Raw genomic sequence first — 25,730 nt, 5'->3', positions numbered from 1 at the left:
ATGTGTGGAAATCTTCCCAGGCCTCATGCCTTTCCTCACAGCAAGACCTAGAATGTACAGCCTGGTGAGTCCTGTGTGAGTTTTCCCTTTCTTCCAATTGGGAGACAGATTGTAGCACATAGAAAGAATCAGGAAACAAGTGTCAAAGGGAAGATCCCAGTTTTGTTGGGTTTTTGGTTGTCAATTCTTCTGTGGAAGCTGTAGTTGAGGTGGGATATATGTATTTCCCTGCCCCTTCTCCCATTAATTATGTTCTATGTTCTGTGACTTGCTATGCAGCAACTGTTCTTACCACAGCCACACAATATGGATTGTAGACACAAACCCGCCAGATTTCACAAAGCCTTGATGCTATGTTTGGACTCCTGAAGAAATGGAGAAGAATGGCTGTATGTTGGAGGAAATCAAACAAAAACCAAACAGGAAACCAAAACCCCCAAAGTCTTCCTGAGCTTTGATAATGAGGTAAAAGGATCTGAATCTGAACTTATCCTGCTAAATCAGCATAAACCTACAAGGTTCTAGGAGGAAGAACAACGGGGCTGTTTATGTATATAAGCAGAGCACTATGGCACAAGTGATTAACAGACATTGTAATGCCTCCAGGTCTAGGTAGTCTGATGAGTGCTCATTACATTATGTGAACAATAGACTCTCACTCTGGAGACTTACTGGTCTTTTTTCTTCCAAGACAATAGCTCTGTCCATGCTAATAGTAATTTTGGTAATTTTGCCACCTGCCATTACCTCTAGCTGGATGTTCCCATCCAGAGCTGGGGCTATGATGGATGTTCCTTGAAGCTGAACATAGGAAGATCAGCCAGCAGCAGCTGGACCCTGTAGTGGCTCCTGACCACAGCTATGTTTTCTAGTCACTGCTGGGATCCTGGCGTGCACTTCTTGCATCACTTGTGTTTGGGGCAGGCCAGGCAGGTGACTTGCAATGAATGGCCTGCTCTCCCTTTTCTTCCCCAGGCATTGTAGGATGGCAGCTCCTGCGTGTTGAGTTTGAGGCAGCTGCCTTGCTTAGTCGACTGGCTTTTCAAGCCTTGAAGCAGTCTGAAGAGACATTCCCTAAAGGAGGGAGCCGCCTGTAACTTGCAGCCTTTGTGCTGAGCCTTGTGTGTTAGGCATGTACAGAGGTGTGGCGCTCCCTGCCCTCCCAAGCCTGGTCTGCGAGCCTGGCCGGGCTGGTGACAGCCGCGACCAGGCGTTGGGTTCAGTCTCACCCGTGACCGTGTGCTGCCATCTGCTGCCGAATCCCTTTGTTGCGGGCTTTTCCACAATCCCTGGGCTCCGTCACCAGGGGCTGGCTGGGCGCCCAGCAGCCGAGAGGGTGGCAGGTGGGATGCAAGCGGACATCACCTGGTTAGCACTGGTGGGGTGCTCTCTGAAAAGAAATCACAGCTGCTGATTTGTAGTTTGATAGTTTAGCAATGATGAAACTGATGCTTTCAAATGTAGCCATGTCCTACTATTCTATTGCCCTTTATGCTTCAGTGCCCTTATGCACAAACATGGAATTGTAGGGCTTGGAACTGAGCTGTGCCAGGGCAGGAAGACATCCACTCTTGTGGTCAATGTGCACACAGGTATGGATGTTTGTTATCTTAAAAAAAACCAGGAGGAGTTCCATTCCTTTGGGCCTAACTTTAAAGTGGTGGCTAAACACTTGTTTATGAGTCCATGTTTATGGTGTTAAGCAAACTGTTCAAAGATGTGTGAACATCTACATTGGTAGTGTTAGACAAACCACCCTTTTGGTTAGCTGGCAGGGACAAGGAGCTGGGTTCAAATGAGAAAGAAGGGGTAGGAAAGCATTTTCTTTGGAGAATATATGCTAAGTGGGTGCAGACACAGCTGTATGTATGGCCCAGAGTTACGGGCTGCTGTCACCTGTACTTAAAGCTGAACTCAATACCATGGGTGCATGTACAAAGTGTGCTTGGAAATCACTATTTTTGGGTAGAAAAGCAGGAAAAGCCCTTAAGTGATACATCCCATACAGAAACAGGGTTACTGTAAGCACCTGCCCTGGGTACCCTGGTCTAGCTCCAAAAGTAGTCCTGATTTGAGCAAGGTTTGAACAAGATACCTCCAGTCTGAAGTATTTCCTAGCACAACTTTAGTGTTCAGCTGTGCTGTGGAGTGTCCCACACTGGGCCAGCAGTGTGGTGAGATGTCTGAGGTGGGGGGTTGGTCAGTGAAAGGGGATGCTGAGATCTGACAGTCATTGTTCACCTCAGAAAGGGCAGAGGCTCTGCAAAGAGCGGGATGGCGGGCTGAGCCTGTCCTGTCCAGTCTTAAAATGCTAATTAGGCAAATAACTGTGCTTTGGAGGCAGAGTCTTAAGATACATCGAGGAGCACTTTGTCCTCTTTGTCAGTCCCAGCTGGCAGGGAGTCGGCAGCACGAGCCCTTTGGCCTCAGGTCAGTGCCAGCTCTGTGCTGGAGGCTGGCACCCTAGGGTGCCATTTGCCCACCCTTTGCTTCCTTGTGCTGACTTCAGTGTCCTGGCATGGTAAAAGTGGGTGACACAGGCACCTTGGGAGTGTGCTCTTAAAAAAAAATTGCCTTTCCCCCTCTGATGGTGTTGGCATCTGTGTCATGAGGAGGGTCCTGCATATGGTTGAACCCCAAAGCTTGGAGCCTCCCTGCCAAAAATCTTTCCCATCATGTTTCATTGATGAGGTGCCAAGGAGTGTTTGGTTGAGCTGACTGTACTCCCTGGACTTAATTCAGCTTTCTATGGCTGTTTCCAGATGGCTTTGGCTTTGTCCCATCCTGACTGGACACATGGGATGGCTGCTCTGGAGGCAGGTGATGTCCTATCACCTTGCTGCTGGCTATCACAAGTTAGGCTGGGAGGCTGAAAATGGCCTGTAGGGCCACCTTGGGGCCTGCAGGGTAAGGGGCAGCACAGGCCACTTGCAGTCTTCCTGATAAATCCACCCTTGAGGAAAGGAGGGAGTGAGGGAGTTCTGCAGAGCCAGGGAGACTTGTGCTGCTATTCCAGTACCACCTGCTGGGACAGCCTAACCAGTACAGCTCACCCCAGAACCTCCCTATGAGAATGTTTTTTATTGCATTCCACTTACATGCATGTAGAGGATGTGGAGGGAAACAGTTTAAGTTCCAATAAGAGTTGCCCTAATCTTACAGCACGAGCCTGGGTGAACTTATGTGACAGCCCCATACTTGCTTGGTGAATGTGGTTGTTTTCAATTTTTTTGCTTTTATTTCCACTCCCCCTATTCCCACTTCAAGAGAGGGAGATCATGTGCATTCACCTCACTGGGCAGAGAGTAGCCAAAGAGAATTCAAGGCAGTGGAGATCTGTGTGATCCTTAGCACTGGAAATTAAGCATGAAGAATTGCTTCTGTAGAGAGGTGTTATGTGGCCACAACTTGCGCGTGCGAATTCCATATGCCCACTCTAAGAAGATAAACTCTACAGCCCCACCTCTGAAAACAGGCCACTGGGGTCTGGCCAGGACTTGGATCTGGCCAGGTTTGAAATCAGATATGGTGCTGTGGCAAACAACTGCAGTATCTGGTTCTGATCTCCAACATAGCCTTGAGACTTGTGACTCAGATCCAGAAGAGGAAGGAGACAAAGGTGCAATGTTCCCAGTAATGGCATAAAACAAAGCTCTGGGGTAACTGCATCTGAATGTGCCCTCTGTTGGCTTTGATTTGGTAATCTGTTAATCAGGGGAAATAAATAAATAAAAAATATCTTCACTCTTCTGAAGAAAATCCTCTGTTAATGCTACATGTAAAGAGGCAGGTTGAGGCTTCTTGTCTCTTTGAAGATTCTCTGGATCATGTTCTTATTTTTCTTATTCCTTCCCTTACACCTGAGGAACTTTGGTAACCTATCATCACACTAGAGTGAGCACATGAATTTCCCTTCACAATTCACACTGAATTTGAGCTCTCTCCGCTCAGGTAACTTGGGGACATGATCTCTTCTGCTTGAAACCCTCAGCACTTACTAAAACTTGGCAGGGATGTGGCCAGAGGACAAATGCACAAGCTGTTTTGGGGAGGAACATTTATTTTTTATCACTCCTACTTTTTTTTGTTCCCCTGTGTTCTGCATGGTACTGTAACCATAGCGTTTTGGGGAGCTGCTGATCTCTGGCAGTGTATTCGTGTCACGCTGGGTGGTTCTGCTCAGGATTCTGTGTCTTTCTGCCGACTCAGGTCTACCTGTGGTGAAGTGCTGCCACCTGCCAGAAACTTGTGTGGCTTTACAGTGCTACATTCTGTTAATACATCCCACTCATTGCTCTCACTCCCCTTTCCCGCTGTCCATTAAGTACTTCCCTGTTTCCTCTTCACCCCTGGATGCTCGAATGTATTTTTCCTGTGCTTTCACAGCTCAATAGAAGCCATTTTCCCCCTTGATCTCTTAGCGACCTGTATGGAACCCTGGTTCACCTTCTACCATTCCAGAAGAGGTCTCTTCTCCCTGCAGCTCTTGCCAGTGTCAGCCTTTGCTGAGAAGGGCATAGGGTGCCTTTCTCTCGATCCAGGAGGCTGCTGAGCTCCCACAGTGTCCCCTGCAGCAGTATGAACTGGAGCATCCTACCCCTCCCCTCCCTTCCCTAACCAGTTCCATGCAGCAAGGTACACAATGGGATCACCTATTGCTAGACTCTCTCTAACCAGCCAAATCCCTCAGGAGCTCTCAAGGAGCTCTGGCTGCCTGAATCTCTTTGATTTGTCATCTGACATCCCTTATTAACTGCTCAGTGTCAGGCCCTGGGTCCCCATTCTCCATGTTCCAGTGCCTTTTTATGCTCTTCTCTTGGCTGCTCTGCTCCATAGCCTTAATCCCTGAAAAGGAGCAAGGTGATGTGGAGAGGGAAGACCAAGAAGGTGACATATATTCACTTCTGATGCTCTTCCATCCAGGTCCAGGGATATAAACGCTGGATTTGGTTTAGGTTTTTATCTAAATGACTTGGAAGTCTGTACTAGCTACAAGTGCCATAAGAGTAGATGATGCCAGGACTGTAGGCAAAGATCCACAAGAGGTAGGATTTCCTTACAAGAGTTATACTGACGCTCCCCAAAGTACATCACAGTTATACACATGTCCATCCCTTAATTCTTTTGTTATAGTAACGTGACCACTAGAGATGTCAAACCTTTAACTTCCTAAGTCTCCCTGAGACTTCTCCCCTTCTCCTTGTTTATTGAGTTCCCTGCCAGTCTGGGATTTGCTGATTAAAAGATAGTTTAAGGCAAAAGGTGACCCACTGCTATTAGCAACTGTTTCACCTTTGAGTTTCCTGAGAATCCCTGGAACAATCTTGCCCATGCCTGCTAATTCCATACATTTTGCACAATCACTTTCATTTTGGACAGATCCTTTGGTTTAGTTCTCCAGGGTTCTTGTGTGTGAATTTCACCAATTTATTCCATTGTGACAAATAATTAATTTAGCTTTGTTTTTATGTGCTTGTTCTCTTTGACTGCTTATTTTATACCCTGCTCTTCAGTTGCCCTCAAGGCAGTATATCAAATATAAAGGATTTGAGGAAGTTCTGACACCTTTGCTTTGTTATGGTTTTGCACTTACTGGAGGTCATGCTCATTTCGATTTTCCTCATTTGGCTGCAAGGTCAGCTGGTTTAAAAATGCATTCTGATAATCCCTTTGGAAAATTATTTTAGTCATGTCAGCTTCATTTTGCCTTTTGTCAAATCTTCTAAAGAGGGTCTCGGTTTTGGGTGGCCAATGTGATGTCCTTGTGTAACCTTCATGTCACTTGTGATGACTCACAGCCTTCAGCTCAATTCTCTCAGCTGCCCCTCTGTATTCAAACTGGCTTGTAAGAAGTGTGTCACTTCCCTGCAGCTTTCACCACAGCTGTGGTCAATTTAAAAATGGGATTTCTTTTGGAGTGTGTGGGGTCACAGCTTTAGGATTCCAGTCCTACTCTTTGCCTATAAATTTGAATTTGATTCCTCAGGTTCAGCTGGATTTTCAAAAGAAGTAAGGCATGTGTAATGGCACAGTTTCATGTGCTCACATGGACCTGCTTGCTAAATTGGGGGATGCTGGCTGTGGGGTGAAAGGCTTGCAGATACCACCTTATTCAAACCTCACTGACAGGCAGAGGAGAAAGAGCATTAGTGCCTCTGCTGCCTTCTCTTTGGGTCAGAGACAAAGGGTGGCCATAGAGCTTGCAGAGCAACCAGCAGATGGAGCATGAGTAAGGAGGGAAAGCAGAACTGTGAGAGTCCCAGAAAGGAGCTGGGGCTTGTGAGGCACATGGGAGCTGAGAGCATGGGAGGCACCCGGCAGTGTGGGGTAGGGCTGAGCTGAAAGAGATCTGTGGGGAAACACAGCTATTGCTGGAGGACAGGGGAGTAAGCAGAACACAGGAAGCGGAGCAATGGAGTTACTGAGGAAGAGCAGTGAGAATGCAAGGAAGCAAAGCATGAGTTTTGGGAGCTTTTAAGCAAGATTTTTTAAAAAATTATTTTTTCAGCACCACAACTAACTGCAGGGTCCAGTTGTTTCTATCCCTCACTCATTTACTTGCCATTAGTGTATATGAAATTCAAATGACAAATTTTTCCCTCAGGAATATCACGTGATTGTTGTTACACATTGGCTGAGCACTGCATCCCGTGGAAGTATGATTCAGGGTTGAATTTGGTAACAAGCAACAACTCTGATGTTTGACAAAGAAGAATTGAGCTGTCTACTGATATTTAAGTGCAGTCTAATGTAGTCTAATAAAAAGAGCAGCTAGAGCCTGAATTTGCATTTTAAATGCCTTGGCTATGTTTGGAGATGTGTTTCAGTGGAAAAACTCATGAATCTGCTCTGTAACTTCCTTTTCTGTCTGCTGATTGTGTTTCCTGTTTCTTCACAGTGGAAATCTTGAAACCCTGCAAGGAAGTAAGCCCTTTTCCCATACGACTCAGTCTGCTGAGGTTTGGTTGGGTGGGGACAGGGGGAAGCATGCAGGTTGCTCTGAATTCTCAACAAGAAATTTGAGGGCTTAACTAGATTTCAGCAGAGACTTAGGGAGGCTTAATTCCAGTGAGAGGGCCAAGACTGATGACAAAGGAAAGTGCTGAAAGGATGTTGGAAAGAGAAGCAGGCAGTATGCTTACTTGAGGGACCAGGTTTCTCTTCTGTAGCTGTTCTTATTCTTGCGTTGAAGTCATCCTCTTTGCACACAATACATAAAGGAGAAGTAAAGTTAGCTCAGGACACACAAGACACAAAGAGAATCCTTGGTAAAGACATCCAGTTACTGCCTCACACTGCTTAGGGGCAGTTCTCCATAAACTATGTTCAGATTCCCTTTATCTTCTGCCACATTGTTCTTCTCTGTTGTCTGGTTCATGTCTTCCTTCTAACTATCTCAGCCTTCTACTATCTCTATCCTTCTACTATCTTCCTTCAGACTATCTCATGTCTTCCTTCTACTATCTGAGCCCTAGCTCAGCTCCAACTCTGCTCTGGTTACCCTCTGTACTCTCTGGATGTCCTGTGAGCATCTCATTCTGCTCTGCCTCAAGGGAATTCCAGCTAGCCAAACTAACCAGCTTCTTCCTTCTGGTTGCTTTGGAGACCTTCTTATGGCTTTTCAGTACTTACAGAGGGCTTATAAGAAAGATGGAGAGAGGCCTTTTAATGGAACCTGTAGCGGTAGGATAAGGGGTCATAGGTTTAAAGTGAAAAAGCCAGATCTAGATTAGATATAAGGAAGAAATTCTTTACAGTGAGGGTGCTGAGATGCTGAAACAGATTGCCCAGAGACGTTGCAGATTCTCCTTAACTGAAAATGTTTAGGGCCTGGTTGGAAGGGGCTTTGGGCAGCCGAATGTAGGGAAAGATGTCCTTGCCCATGGCAGGTGAGCTGGAGAAGTCTTTGAAGGTCCCTTCCAACCCAAACCATAGTTCTATCTGCTGACTAAACCCTCCTCACCCTGCCTGACTTATTGTCATTTGTTCTCAGGAGTCTTTCTGATTTAGAATGTATCTCAGCAGCCATTTCCCTTGTCTCCTTTCAAGATCTGCTCCAGCTTGAAATCAGACTAAGCACTGAAATCAGACTAAGCACATTTTACTCAAGGTGGTATCAGAGGTTTTTACCAGAAAGCAGTAAGGGAGATAAATGACTGTTGGAAAAGTAACAGAAAAATGTAAACCATCCATTTTCAGCCTCTGAAATGGAGTTTGGAGCAAGCACTGCTCTGAACTTCACAGGCTGTGGACCAGGTTTTAATAGAAAAGTTTCTGTGTGTACTCTTCCCAATAATCTCTCAGACTATCAACATGTGCTTTTAAAAATGCCACTTGGCTTGTTCTACTCTCTGACTCCAGCCTGATCCTTCTGTTTCTTCATGGATATATCAACCTTCTGATTATTTTTGTTACTCTGTCTAAGGCTGTAACTCCCCAGTATCACTTCTACAGGAACATTTCCTAGTCTGAGATTTGTTCTAGTATTGGCTTCCAGCTGGGGCTGACTTTGAAGAATGAGACATAGCTGCAAGATTTGATGCAGCGAATGCAGCTTGTTCTGGAGTGCAGGTTAAACTGGGCTAGGACCTATGATAGCTGCAAATGTGAGAGCAATGGTAGAATTTCTAACAGACAAAGAAACATAGGAAAATATGGATAGTTAAGTAAGAAAGTTAAAAAGAGGGGAAAAAACCTATAAATGTTTTGAAAAGGAAGCCTATCAGCTGAGAATCTGATATGGGGAAGCAGTGCAGTGCAACTTCCTTTTCAGTTCTTAGGTTCTCATTTTTCTTTCCTGTCTCAAAATCTTCCATGGTGCCAGGGCTGATTTCCTGGGCTAAGAAACTGAAGATCTCTTTGGGGCATTTCTGAGCTCCCAGGAATTCTTGGGTTATCACCAGTGCTTCCAGTGTTCAGCACAGCCTTCATTGATGGGAAGAGGGTGAATGAACGGACGGGAAAGGCTCAGTGACCTATTTGTGCCATCCTCTGGAAAAAAGGAGCTAAAAGGACCATCTTTTATGTGGCAAAACTAAGGACAGGGTCACACTGTGATTAAATGGCATCAGAAATCACCTATGCTGAGGTGAAGTTCAAAAATGAATCGCCGACTCCAGTGGTCAAAGGTAAGGAATGAATGGGTTATTTGGGAGAAAGGGAGCTGGAGGGAGCAGGGCTGAAGAAGAGGGAATTAAGATTTTTCCTTTTGTGACTTCGGTTCTTACCTGATCTTGATGGATTGGTGAGAAAAAGGAGCTAAATGATCAGGAGACTGAGGGAGTTTTGAAATAAGAGTCTTGAGGAACGTCTCCAAGAGGAAAGGCAGATGGGTGTTGCAACATGAACAAGAATGACTACCAGGAGCACAAACATTCATTAAGGAACCTGTTTGCACTCCCTCAGTACCCTACATGTTATGTAGTCTTGAAAGAGTCATTTCTGGACCATGCTGAGTACCAACAGTAGAGGCTGTGGTTTATTACAAACAATCTGATCTGTCATGAAGGTGGAGGGGCTCCCAAAGTAGCAAATAAGCCCAAATCCTGGCTGCCTCTTGCCTCTGAGTGAGACTACAGATTGCTGCTTGTGGAGAGGGTAGGAGAATGAACATGCCTGCTTATAGTAAACAGTCAGTTGTACTCTTCAGCTTCATGAGAAGTGGTACTGGCTGCAGAAACACAGCCCCACTGTCCATGGCTGATTGACAAATGGTCCTTGGAGAAGAGATACCCAAAATTTAAACACTCTGAAATATACAGAAGAAGAATTATTTAAGATCTGGAGGGAGATCCAAATCTGTTATTGATGTCTGCAACTCCTAAAAACATTTAACACACCAAACTAATAAATTATTTTTCCTATTAAAAATTACAGTGGTAAAATTGTTCTTTTACTAGGCTTCATGCAATTTTAAGGCATATTCTGGTTAATATGTACTCTGTAGTCATTATTACACAAGTAGGAACCCACAGAGATGTTCTATGTAAGGCCCACTGCTTCTGCCTGACATGCAGGACCCTACACAAGAGCAGGTTCCAGGGCAGGAAAATTATGTGTGCATAAATCAATGAATAATAATTTTTAAAAATTAAAATAAATAATTACTGCTGCCTAAGGATATATAATAGCTTGCCTATTTACAACTTTATCTCAGTTTTACAATCCCAAACAGAGCAGGCATCACCTCCAGGTTATTCCTTGCTTGCTCTAAGGCATGAGTCATGGAAATAAATAGTGTACATAGTCCTGTCTGTCTTGAAAGCTCACTGTTTTCAGTGCACCAAGATTAGTTAGTTCTGGATGTAGTTAGCATTTCCACAGTGGTGAGGCGGGGGTGGTGGAAGTTCCCTATTGTGTTCCAAATTATTATTCCAAAGACGTCAAGTCTGTTGTGTTGTGATCATGCTGTACATGTTACAGAGCACAGACCAGCTGTGGAAAGCATTTTGCAGGGAGTTCAACCCAATGAGTGTGCACAAGATTACTGCACTTCAGTTGTGTTGCTGAGGTGCACAGCATGCAGTGCTCCCTGTGCCACGTGGGTGTGAGTGTGGGATGCTCAGGTCTGACTGGGCACAGGCTGAACAATCTCTGGATGTATCAAAAAAATCAGTTGGATTGGTTAGAGCTATTTCTGAAGTAGGTGGTTCGACTCCAGATCTTGAGGGGGCTCCTTATTTTCTCTAAGGCAAAAGCTCTGGCTAGAAAAACATTATTTGACTGAGGAGACCTGGACCTTGTCTGTCCACACATATTTTCCCTCCAGATAATGAAAAATGATGCCTTTTCCCCTGCTGTAGCAGTCTCTCCCAAGCCTTTGGGAAGTAGTCAGAAGGCTTCCACAAAGAGCAGGTTTCTTACAGTCTTGCTTATTAGGCAAGTCTAGCAGGCACATTTGGCTGGTGACAGACCTGGGAGCTTCATGCTGAACCATGAATGAAGGCTCTCTAAATCTCACCTTTAATAGTACTCTCTCACAAAGTTTCTTTACTCCTGTCCTGCAGTGAGTAGTCCTGCAGTCCTGCTCTTTACCCTCCTATTTGCTCTGGCTTGTGTACCTGCCACAAGCTAGAACAATGCCCTAAGATGTGTTTGCTTCTCCTTCCCTGTGACCCACTCTCCTGCCTGCTCCCAAACCTCCTCAGTACTGGCAATATCCCTCTAGACAAAAGTGAGGTCCTGGCAAATCTTAATCCGAGTACTTTACTCAGGCTGCTGGACACAGCCCTGTGTTCTCCCCAGATATCCAGCCTAGCACAACCTAGTTTTATTACAGCAAATCTTTGAATCCTGACTTGGAAAGCAGAGATGGGAGGAAAAAAATATCTTTCAATCTCCCAGTGATGATGTGCCATCATAGCCTTGCACATTTTTTGTCGCTCATCCTCAGATTATACCAATCTTCTGCACAGGAAGTTCAAAAAGCTAAGGGAACTGAAAGAGGCAGAACAAGTTTTCTGGGAAGAAGTCAACATGAAATCTTCCCTTGTATGTCTTAAGCATCACCGTTTGAGCAATGTTGCATTTAGCAACTTTGGGCTCAATTTAGAAAGACATTGTTTCACTGTGGTTTTTGAGGCCCTGTGAAGGCTCACCCCCAAACACCAACAATTACTATTGTTGGCTCACTGGCTGGGTGGGAAAACACTCACTGAATTTGACTTTTCTCCAAAAACCACAGACTTTCCCTACTCTGTCCCAGTCTGCCCTTCTCCTAAACCTTGTAACTTCCACATCAGAAATGAAATTCTTTTTTTTTTCTTCTTCTTTTAAGGAGCCCTCCCTTGAGTAGTACATCCTTGGTAATGTGGACTGTGGACTGACAGACCCATAGTTGACTTTAATGTTTTGTCTGGTGTGTTTCTGTCACTTTTAGGACTTCCTGAGAAAAAGAAGCCTGAGCAACATCCCCAGAAGTACCCACTCTGGCTGCCATGGTTGATCTCACTGCTGCTTCTCTTGGTGTGCATTGCCCTTGTTGTTGTCCTCCTTGGTGAGTATGTGCAAGGAGATTACAAGGGAGAGGTCTGGGGGGAGTGTTGGGAGAAAAGTAGAGAAACCATGCTTCATGGTTGTCTGGGCTTTGTGTAAGGTCTCAGGTTTTCCTGCCCTGACTTCGTACAGGTCTGCATGCATCCCCCAAATCTTCCACTGTTTACCCTGAGGCTTCGTCAGTGTGCCCAGATTGCACATTCCAATCTTGCATGGCCATTTTGGAACTGTGGAACAATTCTCTACCTTCCTTCCCCACAAAAAGAACTCAGTTACTTTTGACAGATGGGGAAAAGTGGAGACAGAAGCACAAGTGTCTATACAGGCAGCTGAATCTGCACTTAGACTCTCTAAGGTACTTGGATATGCTTTGTGTCCTAGTGGAAAAAATTCTTTCTCACAGTCCTGGCATCTCCAGGATTAACTGCATAGTGCAGTTAATTAACTCTCACAACTTTTTAGGGTTGGTTGGAGAACAGTTCATTAGAGGTTATTCCTGGACATGCTGTTTGTGAAGATTGTGATGACGTTTCATTCTCATTCTCTATTAAAGATAATTCATGGTATGTTTGCACAAGTTGTCAATTACCATGCTGGATTCTGGAAGAGGCATCTTATTACGAAAAATCACTGCCTTTCCTTTTGCTGCCCTTAGCATCTGAGTCCCGGACATTTGTACTCCTTTGTTCCCAAATGTATAACTTTTCACGGTACTCTGGCGAATGGCTGGGGAGTTTTAGGCTGGGGTGATAGCACCTGATGCCTTCTGAGACACATGGAAGGTTTAATTTTTAGTAGAATTTTACTTATCCAAGTTAATTGATGCTACACAAGATTTTGGTTTAGCATAGCAATACAGCATTTAAATGAAAAACCAGTACAAATTGCATGTAGCAGAGAGTGGCCACTGCAATGCACAGGTGGATCACAATACAAACATTATTTTAATTGCTGGTCATACAAGCATGGAAGCATAGAATCAATAATGTTGGAAAAGACAGCTCAGGTCATGTAGTTAAACCACTAACCAACCACTCCAAGCCCACCACTAAACCATGTATCCAGGTGCCACATCTACTTGTCTTCTGAACACTACTGGGAATGGTGACTCCACCACTTCTCTGGGCAGCCTGTTCCAATGCTTGGCCACCTTTCAGTGAAGAAGCTTTTACTGATTTCCAATCTAAATCTTTCCTGGCACAACTTCAGAGCATTTCCTTTTGTCCTGTTGGTTGTTACCTGGGAGAAGAGGCTGACCCCCCACCTGGATACAACTTCCTTTCAGGCAGAGGCAAAGAGCAATAAGGTCAACCACGAGCCTCCTTTTCTTCAAGATAAACACCACCAGCTCCTTTAGCTACTCCTCATAGGACTTGTGCTCCAGACCTGTCCGCAGCTCCACTGCCCTTCTCTGGACATGCTCCAACGCTTCAATATCCTACTCATTATGAGGGGCCCAAATAGGACATAGTTGTGCAGTATGCTTCACATCAAGACATAGAATGTCCCCAGATACCAAGACAAAATAAGGGAGTTAAATCCAGCTCAGGACCATTGCTCTCTTCAGGTATGTTTTTGTTAGTCATTCAGTTTCTTACAGTATTTTGGAATTAGGAACCCACTCCTACTGTGCTGGTTTAGCACAAAAAGACGCTACCCTCTTTTTGATCTCTGAGGGAAATAACACTTCCATAGCTGCTCAAATCCCTCAGCTGAACAAACCCAAAAGCCAAATTTCTTCACAGCCTTTATCTTTGGCTAGGGATAAGGACATCTTTATTGGCAATGGGGTGGTCAGGCAGGCATTGCCCTTGCCCATCTCCTCTGAGCCTTCTTCCATTACAGCAATTCACTAATCAGGCACCGGAGCCACTAGGACTGTTCTGCTCATAAGTAAAAATAGTTCTAAATTAAACGAATTATGAAAATAGGCATCTGGATTGCTAAGCACGCCCTGATTAGCTCTTAATCCATCCTCCTGTGTGTTGGAGTTACCAGTAAACCCTTGGGATTGTGGCTGTGGCCTGTCACCAAGAGTGCATTATTCCCTACCAACTGGAGCTAGTAAGTCCTAGGAGTTTATGCTGCACCCTGGTTTTAGCAGCTCCCGCTGTGAGTGATTCCCTTCACCTGGACTGGGTGTTGCTGATGGAACAGGCCCAGCTGAGGGTGACTCCTCCAAAGGCCTGTTGATGTGGAGCTGAGGAAGGGACAAAGTGTGACAATGAGAGGCTGCTTTGCAGACTGGCAGCTGGGCTGTGGGTATGTGCATGGCAGAGTGGCTTGGGAGGGATGACTCCTGCCATGTGTGTGGCATGTCCCCAGTGGGATGTGCTTCCAGGGGTCCCAGTGCTGACTGACTTGGAAGACGGTCCCTTTCTGGCTGGGAAGGCAGCTGTGCCACTGGTGTGGGCCAGGAGAGGTGACAGCTGGGACAATGTCTGCTGGGGAAATGGTGGAAGGAGAGTCAAGGGGCCAGAGATGCTGGGTGAGGAGCTGGGAGGAAGGGGTAATGCTGCTGCCTTTCCTCTCCCTTTGCAGTGGTGGTTCCCTTCAGCCACAGCAGTGACCAGCCCTCAGCCCTGCAGCAGCAGTTCTCAAAGTGGGAGTGCGACTCAGCGGTGCCACAAGGCACAGGTCAGTACCCACAGTGTCCCCTCTTCCCTGGGGTTAATGGCCTCAAGGAGGCTGTAGCAGGGCAAGTCAAACCACATCCCCAAGAGAACTTTGGAGAGACCTGAGATCCCCTGACAAGGATTTCCACAGCTTTGGGTACACAAAGCTCACTGGCCATACCCCAAAGCAATGGGAAGACATGTCTGAACTATCCCTGTCTTTTCAAGGACTTTCTGTCAGGAAAGCTCACCGAGGAGGACATGAGCACTGTCCCTGGAAAACCTGGATCTCTGCAATCACCATCACTTGTTAGTAGCCTTCATCTCTCTGCCTCTCCCTGCACAGAGCGAGGCTGGACGTGCTGCCCAAAGGGCTGGAGAAGGTTTCAAAGAAGCTGCTATTTCCTGTCCCTTGATAGGATGAATTGTGCTGAGAGTGCACAGAACTGCACTGGGATGGGCTCCCAGCTGGTGGTGATCACCAGCAAGGCAGAGCAGGTAAGTGCACAGGGCTGAGAGAGGGAGCCAGCAGGCAGAGACACAGTGCTGGGCCCTGGAGGGGACTCAGAGCCCCTCCTTGTCCTGCAGGGGAGGGGGACGGTCCTGTCTGCACCTCTGCAGCACCAGCTCCTCTGCCACCTGCCCCAGCCCACAGGGACTCCTGATGTCTCACTGTGCTCAGTCCTGTCCCTCATGGGCACTGCACTCTCTCTCTGATTGCCAGGAATTCCTCTACAAGCAGAAAACTCCATCCACAAAAAGAGATAATATCTACATTGGTCTTTTAAAGGACACAGTGGGCCAGTGGCAATGGGTGGACAAGACTCCATACAATGGGACACCCACGTGAGTATCTCTGGATGAAGAGTGTTTGGTGTGACTCCTGGTAGGGAAAGAAAGTAGGAGAGTTGTGAGAGGTTCAGCTGGTGCATGAGAGGGGGTTGTGACCCTACTGCTTTGTTTGAGATCGAAGATGCAGCAGGAGAAATCTTTGTAGGACACCAGGTTCCAATGGCCCAGGTTTCCATGGCCCCATTCATGCTGGATATTGATTACGAATTAACTACCTGTGACCTAGAAACCATTGCTGTAAGCACATAAAAAAATGCATCTTGCCATCAGCAAGAACCCTAAATAGTTGACCGGCGTTGTCTGGCCTGCACAGCATTTAAATGCACAAAATGGCCTGTGCTGAAATGAATGGAAAGAGATGGGACACAGGGAGAGAGCACCAAGGCTGTCCTTGCTGTGCCTTCTTCTGGAGAACACACTTGCCCTGGAGGCCGACACTGGCCTCTGCTGGGAGTGAGGTGCATGGGGTGAGTGGTGGTGATCAGCTCCCCCCAGCAGGATGGAGCAGGGCCCTGTTGTGCTGGAAGGCTGTAGGAAGGAGGCAGTTTCCATGTGTCACTGGTGCCAGTGGTATATGGAGTGGGAGGAAGAGCGCTGCTTCTATCCATGAATCAGCATTGGGAATTTCTGTCTCTTGCCTTCATGTCTTGCATCCCACTGTGGCCTTTTACAGCAGTGCTTTACAGTGGACACTGGGGAGTAACAAGCCTGTCTCTGTCCCAGGTTCTGGCGAAAATACGAACCAAGTCCAGGCCATGAGAACTGCACAGTAATGCATGTGCCTGAAGGAAATCTGAATAACTGGAATAACGTCAATCCAGATACGATGCATCATCGAATTTGTGAAATTGCAGCAGTAATTGTGTGATGGAAATATCCCTGTCCTTAGTAAAGCTGGGAGCTGAGCAGGCAGCTGGGAACAGCACTGGCTGTGCTGGGAACAGTGGGGAGCTCTGACACATCTTCACTGTGTGGGGTGGGACCATGTGTGTGGAAGTGCAATGAGCTTTGTCCAGCATCCCCAGTGCACGTGGTGGCTCAAGGAACACAGGGAGGCTCAGGCTCTTCGAAGCAGGTTTTGTGTTCTTGTGTCTTCTTCTCTCTGAGTGGCTCCAGGAGCCTGTGGCAGAAAAGAGATGGACTTCTCCAGGAGAAAGGCACAGGAGTGGAAGTCAGATATCCAGAGATTCAATGTCCTTTGTCTCCTTGAGCAGAGCTGTTTGCTTTTTGTTGAGTCACACGCAAAATGTCCTCTAGCTGTACTGGTTTTGCTGAACAAATTCTGAAAACTTAGACCTGAGAAAATACAATATCACAGCAATGAAGAAATTCTCTGTCTCTATATGTCTTTTTTTTTCCCATATCTAAGCTGGAGAGGTAAAGTCCTAGAATCATGGAATGGTTTGGGTTGTATAGAACCTTTAAGGATCAAGTTTTCAACCTCTAGGTCTTGAGCAGGGACCCCTTCCACTAGACCAGTCTGCTCAAAGCCCCATGATTCCTGGCCTTGAACACTTCCAGGGATGGGCTATGCACAGCTTCTCTGGGACACGTTTGCTGGTTCCTCACAACCCTTACAGAAAAGAATTTATTACTAATACCTGCTCTAAATCTGCTCTCTTTCAGTTTAATGCCATTCCCCTTTGCCTGATACACTAAATGCCCTTGTTAAAAGTCCCTCTCCAGCCTTCTCTCGTGGAAGGCTGCCATAAGACAAACATGGAATCTCCTCTTTCCCATGCAGAACAATCCCAGTTCTCTTTGCTTGTGCTCCAGCCCTCTGTCTCTATCCTCATTGCCTTCATCTTTGTGGTCCTCCCTTTGGACTTGCTGCCATGGGGGAAATAATCCACACTGGGCCTTCAGATCCACCTGGAGGAAAAAGATCTCTTCCTGACTCAGAGCTGATTTCAGGCTCACCTGGGGCAGCAGCAGTCCTGGAAAGCCAAATCCTCAGTGGTGCCTGGAATGGCATGCCTGCCCAGGCCAGATCACGCTGCAGAGGAGGCTGAAGAGACAGGGCTCCTGCTGCGAATGACATCCCATCCAGAACATCACTGCCTATTGAATTGCCTTCATGTCCTGCTGTAGACCATTGGCCACCATGGATCTTCCTTTGCTCCATCTCCTCCCACTTCCTGCCTCCTGTGTCCTCTTTTCTCTTTCCTCAGGAAACACCAAGTGCCTAAGCCACCCTGACTGAACAGTGCCAGCTCCCCACAGGGAATGCAATTTTGTGTACAGCTCCTGTCTGTACACCTCTGTCCTACCTATGGAAGTGAATCCTCTCTCTGTGTCCCAGAGAGAGGGGTGAATTCATTCTGGAGAAGAGGTGCCCAGGAGATTTGGCTTCCTAATCCAGTGGGAGCACTTGTATGAACAGCAGTGCAGGTGCTGCAGGTGGCTGCAGGCCCACATGCACAGCTCAAGGCAGCAGCGACACACAGCATGTAGGAACAGTAGGTCCTACATATCTTCCTTCCTACATATAGAAGAAAGAGGATGTATATATGTAAAACACCACACAAATCAGCACAGACAGTAAGCACTGATCCCAACTCAAGGAGTTGCCTGTTCCTGTTGCCCTTCCTGGCTGCAGCAGGATGAAATCCTGCTGGCAGAGAAAATGTCTTTTTCCCCTGTACAGTGTGGCCCTGCAAGTGAGGGCCTCTCCATCCCCACCTAGAAACCACACCCTGCAGTGCACAGCTTCTTCCAACACCAGCCTGGGGTGCTGGGCTTGGGTCTGCCCAGAGAGGACCACCTTATCCAGGGTCTTTGGCACCATTCCTACACGTTTCTGGCATTGCCATGCAGGATCCCCTCTAGGCCTCCCCTCTGCCATAACTCCTGGCACACAAGCAGGACAAGGAGCACATTTCCTCTCTTGCCTCCTCCACACGAGAGCCGGCCCAGCACAGCAGGGTCAGGCCTGCTGTGGTGCAGCCAGCTGAAGGTGCACAGTCCCTGAAGGCCAGAGCTGACCAGCAGCTTCCTCTGCTGGGTGTCCACTCCTGGGGTCAGCCTGCCATGAGCAGCAGCCCCTGCCGGGTCTGGACACAGTCCCCTCTCCTTGGCTGTAGGAAGAAGGCAGGATTGTATTCATCATGGTCTGATGCCCATGGGAACAGGGCAGGAGGAGAACAAGGCTGAGTCATCCTGGGAGTTTGGGATGAATCAGAATCTGCAGGAGTCTGTCTCCATGTCCCTCTGAGTCCTGAGACCCCAGGTGCTGGAGCTCATCATTCAAGGATTGACAGCATCCTGAATCCAAACATGTTGGAGTCTCTGCACATAAAGTGGACCTCAGGCTCTATATGCCCAATAATTCTGCCTCCGATGAGAGTGAGATCCAGCAGAGCACATCTCATCCTTGGGTCCTCCATAACCTGTCTCAGAAAGCTCCATGAAAGGGAACCTACAGTGTCCTCCTGGATTGCTTGTACTTTGCTGCTGAAAACAAAGCTCAGAAACTGCAGCACAAGCTGCAGAGCCTGACAGCTGCCTCTGTGAGCTGCCCTCACACACTGCTGGGGCTTGGAGCTCTGGGGCTGGTTTCAGGCTGTGAGAGGGCAAAACAACCACGCACAGTGGCAGCAACTTTCTCTGGGATTAATTCTCTCTTCCTGTGTTATCCGGGCTGCTAGCACTTGTGCTGTGCTTTCTGCCTTTTGCTTTGTTAGTGTTTCCTTCCAGGCTACTTGCCCTTATGTCAGCGTTGCAGATAAGTCTTTACCTTCAAATCATTTGGAATTCCAGAAAACTGGATAGCAGGACTGCTCAGGCTGAGGTTCAGGTTGATGGAGAAACTGCCATCAACCACTGAGAAAGAGAGAATGTCCTCCACCAAGTTCATTTCTGAACAAGAGCACACTTTGCTGTTCTTTGTACTTGGAACCCTCTCTAGCCTTGCCCATCCCACTTCATGTTGCTCAGATGGCCTGGGCAGCAGCAGGTGATAAAAAAATAGGAGTGTGACTGCAAAGAGCTGTGTGAATTCAATAGCTGCCACTATTTGAGGGGGCATTTGCCTCGAACCACTGCTGTGAAAGAAGACTATGACCACCAGCTTTACAGTAACCAGGGCATTAGGAAAAGGTTCCTGAGGCAGAGAAGAAACAGCCTGAAAACAAATTTTAGATGAAGCAAGAACAGTTTAAGAGAGAGAGGAGAGGGAAGTGGGAAGGAAGTGGTCACTGAGCCCAGGGTGCTCTGCAACTTGGCCACCTCTGTCTGTAAGAAGCTCCCTGGCAGCCGAGTGCTGTGGGTCACCCCAATCGGTGCAGCAGGCACAGACCCACAGTTCTGCAGGGTGACAAGGTGAGCCTGTGCTTTCACCTGTGGTTCACAGGCTGCTGGAAGAGGTGTGGATACTCACAAACCCTGCATCTCCAGAAGGAAGTGTGTGGGACCAGGGGAACCCCTGCTTCCACAAAGGGGATGTGTTCTTGCAGCTGCACTTCCTGGGGGGCTGGTGAGAGACTGGAGGTCACACAAGTGTTGTTAATGTGGTTCCATGTGGGGTGAGAGCTTGTGGACATTGGTTACATAAAGATGGTTAGAAATGTAGGTTCTGATCCTGCCTGCAGCCTGTTGTGCACAAAATAAGAGAATCAGAGAATGTCTTCTACAGAGAGCTTGGACTTGTCCTCACTTGTAAGCAGTTCTGTGCACTGATCTTCTGAAGTTTCAGCTAAAATGCCTGTGCTGTTGCTATGAGGTGCATATAATCTCAGTCTCTTCAGAGGACTATGAGATCCAGCTGGAATTTTTATCTTAAGGGAATCCCTAGGGACAATGTCCAGCAGGAGTTTCATTTGAGTTGCCCAGAAGAATTGCTAGAAGCATGAAATGAAAAAGCTGCAGCATTTTATGGCAAGACCAAGGAAAATGTCATGATCTGTCATGTACAGTGAATCTGGTAACATCCAGAGATCTTTTCTGGCCTTCAACCCAAAATGCCAGGTCATATTGAAATCCTCTTCCTAAAGCTGCATTCTTTCTTCCAGCAGAATTAGTTCAAAACAGTGTTGGCAAGTTCTCTGTCGTGCTCAGGAATTCTGGGCTCAGGATGCACATGGGCACTGCCCAGACTCAGTCACGGAAATGTCTTCCTCTCATTTTTGGCTCCATTTTGCAGGCTGTGCTCAGTGGGTTTAGCCCTTTGGTAGCAAATGCCAAATATACCTGCCTGTGCATGTATTTCCACACACATGGACCCTCAGCAGGAGAGAGCAGCACCAGAGAGGGAAGGCCATGTATGACCTGAGAAACTGCCTGAGACTGTGCAAAGGGAGATTGTGTGAGCTGCAGAGATGCTCCTCTTCATTTCTTTTCCTTTGCCTTGGTGACTTTCTGTGTTGCAGTGACTATGGCGTGAAGTGTCTGGGCAGGGTAATGATGGAAGTTCCTCAATTCCCATGTGCTGTGGGGTACACCCAGGATATGGCTTTTTCAGCACATCAGATTAGAGCCTGTGAAGGCCCCTCACCAGTGTGGGAGGTGCCCTGTGCAGGAGGAAGGCTGTTTGTGGCCACACTGGTAACAGGGATCCTTGGAGAAAGGTGATCCTCTTGTAGAGATAATGAATAGCCAAGGGAGAATCAGTCCTGGAACTGCAGGTAACCCCAAAACTTCCCTTCTTTTCTCTCTTCCTGTCAAAAGAATTGGGGGAAAGACAGGGCTGGGATGGATCCTGGGCATGGGACGGTGGCAGGATCTCCTACCAGGGGATGGGAGTTAGGACAAGAGCAAACAGATGAGGGAAGTGGGCAGTGCCCAGGCTGGCAGAATGACTTTTTTCTAGAGCCAGGGGAAATGGAAGTCCAGGCAGAGCATGCCCTGCTATTCCCTTCAGTGGTGTGTCTGTAAACAATGGGGCTGAAGGGTGCTATCCTTCTGTGATTGCCCTGCTAAAGCTCTCTGCATCCTGCTGAGCAAAGTCCCTGCTCCCACCTCTGGTGTCTCCAAGGAAAACCGGCCAGGGCTCTCCCAAGAGCTCCCAAGTGCCTCTTCCCCGTGTGCAAACAATCCCTCTGTGTGTCTGGCTGTGCACACCCTGAGCTGGGCAGTCACTCCTTTGGGGCACTGTGCCACTGCAGAAAGGGGCTCACGGTACAGAGGCAAAATCCAGGTAGTGAGAGAAAGAAGCTCTAAAGAGAGAGGAAAGAGGAGGGAGGACCAGAAAGAGCGTTCAGTGACAGAGTAATGGAAGGCAAGAAGGAAGATGTGTTGAGGAGAAAGGAGGTCTGACAGGACAAAGGGGGAGTGAGGTTTGGACACAATACAGGCAGGTCTTGTGATAAACAGGGAAATCAAAAAGCAGCCTCAGGGCAGCCCCTGTGCTTCTGTACTCTGTGGCTCTGAGCCACTGCTAGGGTCAGGCTGCAGGACCTGCTTCCAGCACCTGTGGGGCTCCCCAGTCCCTGGCAGGAGGTTGTTGGGGAACAGAGCGCCCTCGGTTACCCTGCTTCTAACTCTGGGCTGGGACATTTCCACACTTGCTTTGTGTTTTTCATCCCCAGCAGAAGAGAGAAGCTGCCCCTGGCTGAACATCTGGGTCTTCCTTATTTTTGTCCTTCCAATCAAAGCTGCCCTTGTGACCATCTGCCTTGGTGAGTTCCAGGTTGTGTTAATTCCTTTGGGATGAAGGGCTCAGGTGACTGCCATGGGTCAGGTGGAAAATCCATATCCTAGTCCCTCTGCCAGCAGGCAAATGCCCTTCACCAAAACACACACAGAGATCCCTTCTCATGCAGCCTCAACCTTGGTGAGAACATATCTGTAGCTTTTCATCCGCCACTTGAATCTCTGGGCAGAAGGCAGGTTTCGTATCCAAGAGATCTGGCTGTGTAAGGAACTGCCTGTGGAGGCAGCAAGGCTGTCAGAGCAGTTTGCTCTAGGTCTCTCTCAGTCTGTATGAGCTGAGGGCTTGGACAGCTCTTCTCTGATGGAAGTGTTTCCAGAGGACTGTGAGCCAATGATTTCCTACCCTGCTTCCCCAGGGAGGCTAAGGCAGTACCAGTGTCTCTCAGCCAACAGAGCTTTCACGGCTATCGGAGGAAGACACTGACCCTTTTTGATCCCTAGAGAGATGAACAGCTCCACAGCAGGGCAAATCCCTCAGCTGAACTAAAGTAAAAATCATCTCTCTTCTCAGCCTTTATCTTTGGCTAGGGATAAGGACATCTTTATTGGCAATGGGGTGGTCAGGCAGGCATTGCCCTTGCCCATCTCCTCTGAGCCTTCTTCCATTACAGCAATTCACTAATCAGGCACCGGAGCCACTAGGACTGTTCTGCTCATAAGTAAGAATAGTTCTAAATGAAATGGTGGATGAATCTGGATTTTTAAGAATCAGGATTCAGGCATCTGGATTGTTAAGCACGCCCTGATTAGCTCCTAATCCATCCTCCTGTGTCTTTGAGTTACCAGTAAACCCTTGGGATTGTGGCTGTGGCCTGTCACCAAGAGTGCATTATTCCCTACCAACTGGAGCTAGTAAGTCCCAGGGGTTTTATGCTGCACCCTGGATTCAGCAGCTCCAGCTGTGAGTGATTCCCTTCACCTGGACTGGGTGTTGCTGATGGAACAGGCCCAGCTGGGGGTGACTCCTCCAAAGGAACTGTTGATGTGTAGCTGAGGAAGGGACAAAGTGTGACAATGAGAGGCTGCTTTGCAGACTGGCAGCTGGGCTGTGGGTATGTGCATGGCAGAGTGGCTTGGGAGGGATGACTCCTGCCATGTGTGTGGCATGTCCCCAGTGGGATGTGCTTCCAGGGGTCCCTGTGCTGACTGACTTGGAAGACGGTCCCTTTCTGGCTGGAAGGCAGCTGTGCCACTGGTGTGGGCCAGGAGAGGTGACAGCTGGGACAATGTCTGCTGGGGAAATGGTGGAAGGAGAGTCAAGGGGCCAGAGATGCTGGGTGAGGAGCTGGGAGGAAGGGGTAATGCTGCTGCCTTTCCTCTCCCTTTGCAGTGGTGGTTCCCTTCAGCCACAGCAGTGACCAGCCCTCAGCCCTGCAGCAGCAGTTCTCAAAGTGGGAGTGCGACTCAGCGGTGCCACAAGGCACAGGTCAGTACTCACAGTGTCCCCTCTTCCCTGGGGTTAATGGCCTCAAGGAGGCTGTAGCAGGGCAAGTCAAACCACATCCCCAAGAGAACTTAGAGAGACCTGAGATACCCTGACAAGGATTTCCACAGCTTTGGGTACACAAAGCTCACTGGCCATACCCCAAAGCAATGGGAGGACATGTCTGAACTATCCCTGTCTTTTCAAGGACTTTCTGTCAGGAAAGGTCACTGAGGAGGACATGAGCACTGTCCCTGGAAAACCTGGATCTCTGCAATCACCATCACTTGTTAGTAGCCTTCATCTCTCTGCCTCTCCCTGCACAGAGCGAGGCTGGACTTGCTGCCCAAAGGGCTGGAGAAGGTTTCAAAGAAGCTGCTATTTCCTGTCCCTTGATAGGATGAATTGTGCTGAGAGTGCACAGAACTGCACTGGGATGGGCTCCCAGCTGGTGGTGATCACCAGCAAGGCAGAGCAGGTAAGTGCACAGGGCTGAGAGAGGGAGCCAGCAGGCAGAGACACAGTGCTGGGCCCTGGAGGGGACTCAGAGCCCCTCCTTGTCCTGCAGGGGAGGGGGACGGTCCTGTCTGCACCTCTGCAGCACCAGCCCCCTCTGCCATCTGCCTCAGCCCACGGGGACTCCTGATGTCTCACTGTGCTCAGTCCTGCCCCTCATGGGCACTGCACTCTCTCTCTGATTGCAGGAATTCCTCTCCATGCAGATAAGTCAACCTGTGGGAAGAGATAATTTCTACATTGGTCTGTTTGAGATGAAGGTGGGCCAGTGGCAGTGGATGGCAATGACTCCATACAATGGGACACCAACGTGAGTATCTCTGGATGAAGAGTGTTTGGTGTGACTCCTGGTAGTGAAAGAAAGTAGGAGAGATGTGAGAGGTTCAGCTGGTGCATGAGAGGGGGTTGTGACCCCACTGCTTTGTTTGAGATCGAAGATGCAGCAGGAGAGAACTTCGTAGGACACCCAGTTCCAATGGCTCCATCTGTGTGGATATTGGTTATGAATTAACTACCTGTGACCTAGAAACCATTGCTGTAAGCACAGAAAAAACTGCATCTTGCCATCAGCAAGAACCCTTAATAGTTAACCGGCCTTGCCTGGCCTTCACATCACTTAAAAACCACAAAATGGCCTGTGCTGAAATGAATGGAAAGAGATGGGACACAGGGAGAGAGCACCAAGGCTGTCCTTGCTGTGCCTTCTTCTGGAGAACACACTTGCCCTGGAGGCCGACACTGGCCTCTGCTGGGAGTGAGGTGCATGGGGTGAGTGGTGGTGATCAGCTCCCCCCAGCAGGATGGAGCAGGGCCCTGTTGTGCTGGAAGGCTGTAGGAAGGAGGCAGTTTCCATGTGTCACTGGTGCCAGTGGGATATGGAGTGGGAGGAAGAGCGCTGCTTCTATCCATGAATCAGCATTGGGAATTTCTGTCTCTTGCCTTCAAGTCTTGCATCCCACTGTGGCCTTTTACCGCAGTGCTTTACAGTGGACACTGGGGAGTAACAAGCCTGTCTCTGTCCCAGGTTCTGGCGACAAGGAGAACCAAGTGATAACCTTGATGGGAACTGCACTGTAATGGATGTGGTTGGAGTAACACTTTACATCTGGAATAATGTCAATCCAGATAGGATGCATCATCGAATTTGTGAAGCTGCAGCAGTAATTGTGTGATGGAAATATCCCTGTCCTGAGTAAAGCTGGGAGCTGAGCAGGCAGCTGGGAACAGCACTGGCTGTGCTGGGAACAGTGGGGAGCTCTGACACATCTTCACTGTGTGGGGTGGGACCATGTGTGTGGAAGTGCAATGAGCTTTGTCCAGCATCCCCAGTGCACGTGGTGGCTCAGGGAACACAGGGAGGCTCAGGCTCTTCGAAGCAGGTTTTGTGTTCTTGTGTCTTCTTCTCTCTGAGTGGCTCCAGGAGCCTGTGGCAGAAAAGAGATGGACTTCTCCAGGAGAAAGGCACAGGAGTGGAAGTCAGATATCCAGAGATTCAATGTCCTTTGTCTCCTTGAGCAGAGCTGTTTGCTTTTTTTGAGTCACATGCAAAATGTCCTCTAGCTGTACTGGTTTTGCTGAACAACTTCTGAAATCTTAGAGAAGAGAAAATACAGAATTAGATGAATGAAAAAAGACCATGTTATTTATGTGCATATCTCTCTTTTCTTGTCCACCTCTAAACT

At 48.0% G+C, this 25,730-nt stretch overlaps 2 protein-coding genes across 3 annotated transcripts; both read left to right on the top strand.

The window, feature by feature from the left end:
* The first annotated feature begins 474 nt into the window (after positions 1 to 474).
* LOC101233586 (C-type lectin domain family 4 member A) lies at positions 475 to 16,790 on the top strand. The gene is made up of 6 exons (XM_072926338.1): positions 475 to 9,128; positions 11,879 to 11,995; positions 14,536 to 14,631; positions 14,956 to 15,107; positions 15,334 to 15,455; positions 16,185 to 16,790. The coding sequence occupies exons 1-6, from the start codon at positions 9,062 to 9,064 to the stop codon at positions 16,327 to 16,329; spliced, it is 699 nt and encodes a 232-aa protein (XP_072782439.1). The 5' UTR covers positions 475 to 9,061; the 3' UTR covers positions 16,330 to 16,790.
* A 75-nt stretch (positions 16,791 to 16,865) lies between these two features.
* Positions 16,866 to 25,685, top strand: LOC115494350 (C-type lectin domain family 4 member D). Of its 2 annotated transcripts, none has more exons than XM_030268070.4 (6): positions 16,866 to 21,082; positions 21,989 to 22,075; positions 23,440 to 23,535; positions 23,859 to 24,010; positions 24,237 to 24,358; positions 25,073 to 25,685. In XM_030268070.4, the coding sequence occupies exons 1-6, from the start codon at positions 21,046 to 21,048 to the stop codon at positions 25,218 to 25,220; spliced, it is 642 nt and encodes a 213-aa protein (XP_030123930.4). In that variant the 5' UTR covers positions 16,866 to 21,045; the 3' UTR covers positions 25,221 to 25,685. The 2 variants fall into 2 exon arrangements, with proteins under 2 accessions (XP_030123930.4, XP_030123926.4); XM_030268066.4 differs by having other exon boundaries at positions 21,986 to 22,075.
* The last annotated feature ends 45 nt before the right edge of the window (positions 25,686 to 25,730 follow it).

This window comes from Taeniopygia guttata, chromosome 1 (assembly GCF_048771995.1).
Source record: "Taeniopygia guttata chromosome 1, bTaeGut7.mat, whole genome shotgun sequence".
NCBI classification, from domain to species: Eukaryota; Metazoa; Chordata; class Aves; order Passeriformes; family Estrildidae; genus Taeniopygia; species Taeniopygia guttata.
This window is presented reverse-complemented; position numbering and strand designations above follow the sequence as displayed.